Below are 9,380 nucleotides of genomic sequence, written 5' to 3'. Positions count from 1 at the left end.
TGCACCATGGCTGTGCTGCTGCACAGAAGGGGCCTGTGGGGCAGCGAGCTTACGTCCCACCGCGGACCATCAAAAGCGGGGAGCTGGGTGCCTGTCCGCTCAGGCACCAGGCCTTTCAGAAGCCTCCGCCGCGCAGGAGGCTTCTGAAAGGCCTGGTGCACCAGCGGACAGGCACCCAGCTCCCCTCCCCCAAACGTGCATGATTCAATCATGCACTGGGCCTCTAGTTTTTTGTTTTTTTTAAAATATATTTTATTGATTTTTTTACAGAGAGGAAGAGAGAGGGATAGAGTTAGAAACATCGATGAGAGAGAAACATCTATCATCAGCTGCCTCCTGCACACTCCCTACTGGGGATGTGCCCGCAACCAAGGTACATGCCCTTGACTGGAATCGAACCTGGGACCCTTGAGTCCGCAGGCCGACGCTCTATCCACTGAGCCAAACCGGTTTCGGCATGGGCCTCTAGTTTTTGATAATTAAATGAGATAAACATAATATTGGTAGCTGCTTTAGTCAATCTGTACCCCACAATATCATTTTTAGAATAAAAATTTGAGCTTCCTCCACCTCCTCCCCCAAACTATCCCCTTCCTCCCCTCTGTCGCCCTGCCTTTTAGCAACTATTTTGGGAAGTCAAACTAAACTCCAACAGTCTAATATATAATGGTGAGAAAGTCAACAAAAATCACGTAGAAAGTAGCTTTCAGGAACACACATGGACCAACACCATCTATCCACTGCGGCTCGTTAGCAAATGCCCACCTGGGAAGGCAGGTTGTGGTTCTGAGCCAGGAGGGAAGAGCGGGTGACACCGCACACAGCGGCTTCGGCGGCGTCTCCGCACACGGCGGGGACCTTGCCTGCTCTCAAGGCTCAGGAAGGACCCTTCCAGTGAGTTCCACATGGACTCTTAAGGTCCGGGGACATGTCTGACAAACCTCTGCAGCGCCAGTGCGGCTAGAACGGGCCTCTGGCGCCTGCAGGGGATCATCAGTCGTGTGGCCGAGGGGTTAGGAGCACCCTTCCCTTTCTGGGGAACCGCCTGGGTCTGCACCCGCCTTTCTCTGCCGTGACCGGGCAGGGCCGCCCGCACCCTCGCCTGGTCGGCAGCCGGTGCCCCGCACGCACGGGGAGGCCTGCAGCTCGGGCCGGCTCGCAGCCAGCAGCACCGGACGGCGCGGGGCGGGCACAGGGAGCCGCGGAGCGGACCCCGTTTTGCCCAGGTGCAGTGTCTGGGCTTCTTTGCCCAGCGCTCCTCCGGCGGCCACGTGAGCGTCAGAAAGGAAGGGCACGGTGTGCGCAGGTGTCCCGTGCGGGCGGCCCTGCCGGGAGCCCTCTCCTCCGGGACAGGGCGAAGCGACGATTTCTTCCTACACGCGGCACTGGAGGCAGATTTCCGTTACTCACGCCCGGGGACAGCAGCATGTCCCCACCGCTCCCCGCTAAGGGACCTTTCAAGGTGCGTTTCTTTCTGAACCAGAGAAATCCCTGCTCAGAGTGCACCTGCCTCACCCCGGGCTTCCAGGGCTGGAGAGGAGGGGGCCTCCCGAGGTGCTGGGGCCCCGGGGGGGGGAGGAGGCTCCTGCTGGGAGGGGCTACCGCAGGGGCAGCTCCTGACAGCACACCAGCCTCTCGGAGGAAACGCCCCCCGTGCCTCCATCTCTGTCGCTGCTCTTACCCTTCTATCTGGGCCCCGCCCTGCGGTGCAGGATGGCTCCAGCGCGGGTTTGGGAAGCGTGACCCCGAGGTAACCCGAGTCCTGGGTTTTGATTCATCTGAGAGAATCCACAAGGAACTCAACTGCTGAATTAATGGCTGTCCTTTGTTTTTTTTTTCTTAAAGAATCTATGTTTCCAACAGGTTTTTATGACTTCTACGGGTTTTTTTGAATGACCGAGACAAAAAAACATACACAAAAATCCTTCAGAGAATATTTGCAGATTATCCAAACTGGCGGGAAGTGAAGACTAAAAACAAAGTTATCTTTACAAATATCTAGAACATGTTAATAAATGGACCAGTGATAGTAACTGTATTAATACCAAAACAATACCATAAAGACTTGATTTTCCAGAAAATCCCTTTGTGTCACTTAGAAAAAAATGTTGGATACCCTTTCTAAACACAAAGGTTATTCCAGCAAGAAAACGGTCCTCCTTGTGTGATTCCACATCACACCAGTGATCTGAAAGCACAGGGTCTCAGACCTTGCAGGAAACTACAGCAAGTCTCAGCCAGCCCCTCATTTCCATAGACAGGACCCGGAAGTGAGAGAGGCCAGGTTGCTGTCCAAGGTCACACAGCTGAGCGCGTGCAAAGCCAGGCCTGGACAGCTAGCCTGAATGCCCACTGCCCCTCCAGGCACGCCAGCCTATGTCCCTGCTTAGCAACTTCATTACAGAAGTGGAGGGACACTGGGAAATACATATACTGACTCCACGACAAGGAAGATTCTCCTTGTAATTGCTTCATTCTCCTTGTAATTGTCTCTTTCCCCTACATGTGGGACACAGAAAACTCCAGTTAGAGAAAATGTCTGATAAATTAAAATGTTAAGGTATGCCTAGTCATGCTTTAACGTTCCTTTGAATTAGCTAGACAATAGCCTAGCTTTTCTGGGGAAGAAAAGAAAAAAACCACTCCAGGTGTCTCGAATGTTTCTGTCGTTTGGAAATCACTGCACAATGGTTACATTCCCCAGGTGGCTCCTCACCACCTGGTGTGGAACAGATATGTCATCACCAGAGTCCCTTCCATGTTTAAACAAATGAACAAAAAAAAATTCAAATGTAAAATGCTCTCTTTTTAATTACTAAATTAAGAAAGTTAAACAATTTAAAAATGTAAACTCACAAATAAATCATAACAAAAAAGGAATTAAGACTTCAGAGTTGCTACTCAGTATTAAAAACTCAATAGAAATCGGCTTTTTTGATTTGTTGTTGTTAAACATGTAATTCAAGGTTGGTACAAACAGCAACTAAAAATGTAATACTTTTTTGTGTGCATCCCCATGAAATGTCAAGTAGTGCATAGTTATTCCACCGGAGAACTGTCGGACACACAGAAAGTCATTTCATTAGCAGTACAGGACATTGAAACACTTAGTTTACAATGGGAAGTGCACAGCCCCCACCCTCACCTTCCTGGGAGTTTTAGTTGCATGAGAAAGTTTAGCAGGTTGCCATGACTACAATGCTATGGGTTTTAGACCATTTAAATGTGGTTACAAGATTTATTAAATAAAAAAAGTTTGAAACATTTCAGCATTCATATTTTTATACAAGGAGTTTGTGTGGTATCCATCTTCCAGTTCCCTTGGTAGTTTGGCCGTTGGTTGGCTTAAATGTGCCCACTTTTAAGTTTCAAGAACAAATCGCAGTAAGTCGAAGCAAATACTGGAAACAGGCCTTGTGAATTCAGCTCGGGGGCTGCTGAAAAGAGTCAACCTAACAGCCACCTATAGGTACAGTCATGAATCAAAAAAGTGCAATCCAAATTAAAAAAAAAAAAAATTCATGCTTTGAAAAAGCCAAAAATGAGGCCACTGGTTTTTCAAAATAACATCAGTGCTTTTCTACTGATTCCGCAGTAAAATCCTCACTCTGTGTCCTGAAGCTGTGGTCCAGGCTGGCCATGGTCTCCACGTTAGCACCCACATGGTGTATGTACAGGGACAAATATATTATATGTATTCCTATTTGTAAAAAAGAAAAAAACAAACACCTGTCCTGATTGGTTTTTGTTAAAACATGAAAAAAAATTTTATTGTTTTAGACAAAGAGGCCACTTTTGGAAAATAATACTTTTTTTTAGTTGAATCAGGTGAAGACAGTTAAAATCACATAGGATTTGCATTTTTTAAAAAAGGAAAGCACTGGGATTGTTGGCACTGGAGTAACTATTTACACTGAACAGAGGTTTGGCCTTTTACGTGACATCGATACAATGCATTTTCCAAAGTCTGAGAAATAGCAAGGTCTGTCTTGTATGCTTCACGGAGGAGGTTCGGATTTGGGGACACGTGTCATTAATGAGGGCCATGGAAGTTCGTCAGCTTCAGAGTCACATGCAATCTGATCCTGGACGGTTCTGGCTGCCCCAGCAGCTGGCTACGGATGGAAAGCTAATGGGGAGGGCGGAGCCTCTGGTACAGGCCTCTCTGCTGACCCCTATCTCACAGGTTTTCGCCCGGCTGATACTGGGGCTCTGTGGCCGTGAAGTAGTCTTCCAGGAAGCCCTGTAAGTACTCGAAAGTGGGCCGTTCTTCGGGGTCCTTTTTCCAGCAGTGGATCATGAGCTCGTGCAGAGAGATGGGGCAGTCCTGCGGGCAGGGCATCCTGTAGCCGCGCTCCACCTGCTCCAGCACCTCCCGGTTGTTCATGCCTGCAAAGACAGGGGCAGTGAGAGCGGGCACCTGCGGCCCCCAGCCCTGCCCCCCCCTTTCTATTTTAAGCCTGCACGTGAAACCGTGCTGAGGTCCCCACCTCATGCAGGGTGGGACCCTGCCTTTAACGGGACAGCACACTGCTCAGAAATAAAAAAGGAACGCACGACCGGTACACACAAAAACCCAGATGATGAACCTCAAAAGTGTTTTAAGTGAAAGAAGCCAGACACAAAAGGTAACATACCGTATGACCTCATTTCTATGAAATTCTAGAAAAGGCAAACCTGCAGTGATAGAAAGCAGATCAGTGATGGCCAGGAGGAGGGGCAGGCAGCGCCTGCAGAGGGCCCGGGTGTGCTGAGGGGTGATGGAAATGCTCTCCATCAGGGCTCAGCAAACTAGCCCTGTGAAGGCCAGAGAGTAAATCAGGCTTTGCAGGTTGCATGTATATATATTTAACTCTTTAAAAACGTACAAATAAAAACAGGGTGGAGCTGTATTTGGTCCCCGGGCAGCATTTGCCCTATATCCTGTATATGGTGGTGTGACTGCTTATGTTTGTCAAACTAACTGTTTTCTTAAAATTGTTGAGTCCTATTGTATGTAAAACTACATTCCAATCACGATGACAAAGAACTATGGATGAAGCAGACAAAAAGAAAAAGCCCATGGAATGAAAACACACCGTTTCTTGGGTACAGCATCTGTAAGCTCCATTTACCAAGTTCACAAATTAGCTTTCCTCCTGCCTGGGAAAGCACTGGTGCCCTATTGTCCGAGATCTGCCATCATGCCACGCGGGGCACTGTCTGACCCCCTGACCCTGGGGTTTGGTGACGCTGATGAGGAGACAGGATGTCTCCAGGGCCAGTGTTTCCCGATTACTTCGGACAGACCATCTATCATTTGAGACCTCGGTGACCCTCTGGGTTGCTGCCTCGGGGAACACCAGGCTGCCTCTCGCAGGAGGCATCGGAGAGACTGCTAACTCTCTGGGGAAAGCAGCCCCCTGCACGTTGGCCTTCTTGACAGAACAGGAAATAGCACACTTGGGGTGAGGCGAATGCCCCGACCCCGTTCCAATCACCAACAGGCACCGTTCTCTCGTTTTCCATCCCTTTTGTTCCGAATCACGTTCTGCCATCGCCTGCCAAGCCCTTGTATGTTTTGGCTGCTCCTTGGCCCTGAGCCTGTAATCTGGACTCCTCCCCAACCTCTGACCCCGATAATTGACAAAAGCAAGAACGGAATTTTAAGCCATACAGAAACCTAGATTTCTTCCCTGTCTCTCAGGGGCATAGCCATCAGGACCGAGCGTGTGCATGCAGCAGCTCCCTTAATTCTGGGGGGCTGAACCCTCAGCGGGGCCCTGAGCCTGTCCAGAGGAGCTGGCTCCGTGCACAGCCCTGTCTCCCCGCGGAGGCGACACCCAGACTTCGGGATCTGTTGCCAGTTCTCTTTGTTTTGTTGTTACTGTTGGAGCTGGTTTATCCTGGCTCCTGTGGCTGCCAACCACAGCCCTGTCACTCACATGTTGTCCAAGGCTTTTCGGTGCTTTCTTATTCTGCCACTCCAGTTTCTTGAGGTGATAAAATCCACATGTTCTTTCCACTGTACTGAAGTAGGCCTTCACTTCAATTATTGTAACATAACCTCCCTCACATTTCGGGGTGACCCTTACTTTAGTGAGAGAGGTTCTGTGAATGAGTCTGGGTCCCCGTCCCCACATCCTGCCAGACTTCATAGATGGCCCCTTCCGTTGGTGGCTAATTAGCGTAATTGGCCCCAATTGCTGGAACTCACTTGGAAAACTCAGATGGGGCGGGCAGCTGGAGCTGCGGGAGAAGGTCCTGCCCTGCCCTGTGCCCTGGAGCAGCCGGTGCAGGGCCAGCATTTCCTTACCCACAACCCACAAACCCAGCCGGCTCTGGAAACCCCAAGTTCTGGGAACTTACTCACTTGGCAGCAAAACTGATCTGAACTGACCTCATTGGGACCTAAAACCTGGCCCGACAGGAGGCTATTCAGTGCTTTTCTGTATTCACAGGTATTGCTGCAGAAGGAAGGATGTTTTGAATAGAGTGCTGCCTAGACTCTCCTAGGGCCGTGGTTGGCAAACTGCAGCTCGCGAGCCACATGCGGCTCTTTGGCCCCTTGAGTGTGGCTCTTCCACAAAATACCACGGCCTGGGCGAGTCTATTTTGAAGAAGTGGCATTAGAAGAAGTTTAAGTTTAAAAAATGTGGCTCTCAAAAGAAATTTCAATCGCTGTACTGTTGATATTTGGCTCTGTTGACTAATGAGTTCGCCGACCACAGGCCTAGGGTGTTCTATAATGTATGGCTGCGCACTGTATGGGCTTTAAAAAAAAAGTCTCATTCTGGAAGCACATCCGGTCCCAAGGGTTTTTGCTGGTTAGTCCTGGCAGGAGTGACAGCAGCCGGGAAAGGTTAGGAAGAGAGTGTAATGGCATATCTGGACTGGCATTCTCCAAAGCGTTTCCCTGTCTGTCAGCACAGTCCTTGGTTTCATAGTATCTCAGAAGCCACAGGGCCTGAACCTGCAGAAGTCGCCCTGTCCCCACCCTTGCCAGGAGCTGGGAGGAACTGGAGGAAAGACAAGCAGAAGGTGAACCCCGAGGCCTGACAGGCCCTTCTGGAGGTAGTTCCACCCCTCCACACCCCACGCCTTCTAGAGCTGTATTCTGGCACTGAGACCGTCTTGCACGGCACCACTGAGTTTAACTGGTCATTCAATTGCTCTGTGGAGCTTATGTCAGTAAATGTTTCATTTCATTAAAAATAACACTACTGAAATAGAAAGATTTCATGTATTTTTTAAAAACTCTAAATTTAATCTCCACCAACAGAAAGTTTAATTGATCACTTGGGTCAGGCCTATTTTTCCAGTGCTCGGTCCAAGCCTGGGACACAGCACACGCAGCAACTTGACCCTCCGCAGGGAGCATCTCCTGAGGCAGCCTGCTCCCTGGGGACGTGGCCAGGGGGGAGCAGTAACCCGGGGGACGCTGCTGGCCCCACACTGCCAGCTCCGGGGCACACTCCTTCGCCCTCCTCGCCACTCTCCTTCCTCTTCTCGTGCCTTCTCTCCACAGGCCTCTCCAAGCATGGAGAGCAGACGTGACCAATCCATGCACGGGGCCAAACAGAAACCCACTAATGACAGCGTTGCCAGGGAAGTGGGGTTAAGACAGTGGACTTGGCTGACAACGGCGATCTGAATGGGGCTGGCTCATTTCCAGCCACCCGCCAGGCAGCACCCACACAGCTGACCCGCGGCCCTGGCGCCTCCCCTGCAGGCCTTTGCAGCAGCAACTGCCCAACCAAGGGCTGCCCGCTCAGAGGCCTTAGGCTAGCTGCTGCTTTACAAGCAATGGCCAGTTTGAGTGGCTGTGTCACAGTTAAAACACAGTAGGAGAATACAGCTATGAAACTTCGAAAAATCATATTTATTTCAAGAATTTCTTTTTTAGTCAAAATGGATTTTACTCTGCATACTACTCTAAGATGAGCGTATTTCATTTTTCTGTTTTAGATGGTTTCATATTTTTTTTACAAAGAAAACTGTTATTTCTCCTCTTTTAGCCACTTTTCCCAAGACATTGGCTTGGCTTGTGCCTAGAGTGAAGGGCAGGGCTTGGGAAGGAATATGCAGGAGCTCGAGTGCCGGGCGGCCAGAGATGGAGGGACACGGGGACCCAGGAGAAAAGCACCCTTTCATTGAACTTTCTAAGTGACAAGCGGACAGCGAGGGAGGAGGGTGCTTGGGAGTGATTTTCTTTTTTTGCCTTTTTCAGTGGGAAGAATGCCAGAAATAGAACAGATAGAAACGTTAAAGCACGGTGTATGGGCACATTTTTAGGACACACTCATCAGTAGCTGGGGTTTCCCGGTTTCCTAGTGGGAGCTGTGACAGAGACCACTTCGCGGCAGGAGGGCGGTCTCCGCCAGCCCCTGGTGTCTGACCATGGCAGGTGCCATATTCACCAAGTGTGTCCAGGTTCCCACCCTCCACGTCCATCAGAGAAGGGGCGAGGGCCTGGCTGCCAGCAAGCACGGACACCCTGCCCCTTCCCCCCAGCGCTGCCCGCCTGGGCCCCCACTGCGGCACCTGGCCTCCTGCCGCGCGCGGGAGTCGGCCAGGCAAGTGGGCCGACTGTGCCGGGCCTGCTTCCCGGTCCCTCTTCCCCAGATCCTCCCTGCGGCCTCCTGTCACCATGGATGTTAGGCCGTCAAACGTGGTCTGATGGCATCACATCCCGTTGGGCTGCCCAAAACACGGCAGCCGACTCTCCAGCCAAGTGGACTGTGCCCACGCCCGCCATTATGATTCCATTATCCCTTCTAAATCCTCGTCCTGGCTTCCTCTTGGTCTCCGAATCATGTTGTTTCCAGCTCTCACTTTCCAACCCTTACTGTGCTCTGGTTGCCAGCAGTGTCTGTTCCCACGGGTGTGGGTTTCTTTCCCTTCTTCCCTTTTGGCCCCTTTAAACTTCCCTATTCCTCCTCTTTGAGCTACATACGAACCCGTAGTGCCTCCTCCTTTTCCTTTTAGATTCTTTAGGGAAGAAAACCCCTCAGAGCCACTGCGCTACTTCCAACTGCATCTCAGTGTCTTTCACTAGGTGACTTGACCGTCCTGGCCTCAGTTTCTCCATTTGTCAACAAAACACCTCACCATTCACTGTGCCTTCAGCTGTTTGGAAAAAATACCTCATATGAAAGAGAATGTTTTGCTTTACACGTTCCCTTTTTGTGCAGCTTCCTAATATGGGTCTTGGAGGGGCCGTCTCCACAGCCTGGGACCCTGAAGTGTTACCTGTTCACGTTTGCACTTGGATGTGACTGTGGGCTGCAAGAGCCTGGCCCTCTGTGCCACGTAAATACCTGAGCACGGCGACAATGGGAACGAAGTTCAGGCTATCAGACACCCAGGTTACACCTGAAAGCTGAGCTTCCCACTCAGAG

The 9,380-nt window shown here is 50.6% G+C and overlaps 1 protein-coding gene across 4 annotated transcripts in view; it reads right to left on the bottom strand.

Moving 5' to 3' along the window:
• Positions 1 to 2,768: 2,768 nt before the first annotated feature.
• Positions 2,769 to 9,380, bottom strand: part of FYN (FYN proto-oncogene, Src family tyrosine kinase) — a 207,267-nt gene continuing 200,655 nt past the window's right edge. For 2 of the 4 annotated variants that reach the window (XM_079779966.1, XM_079779965.1), the window contains one exon: positions 2,771 to 4,389. In XM_079779966.1, the coding sequence (XP_079636092.1) occupies positions 4,181 to 4,389 (209 nt within the window). In that variant the 3' untranslated portion in view covers positions 2,771 to 4,180. Of the gene's footprint in view, positions 4,390 to 9,380 lie in introns of all 4 variants that reach the window. The other 2 variants (XM_079779968.1, XM_079779967.1) reach the window with 2 other exon arrangements.

This window comes from Cnephaeus nilssonii, assembly GCF_951640355.1.
Source record: "Cnephaeus nilssonii genome assembly, chromosome: 9".
Taxonomy (NCBI): Eukaryota; Metazoa; Chordata; class Mammalia; order Chiroptera; family Vespertilionidae; genus Cnephaeus; species Cnephaeus nilssonii.
The sequence above is the reverse complement of the archived record's forward strand: the minus strand, read 5'-3'. Positions and strand labels throughout refer to the sequence as shown.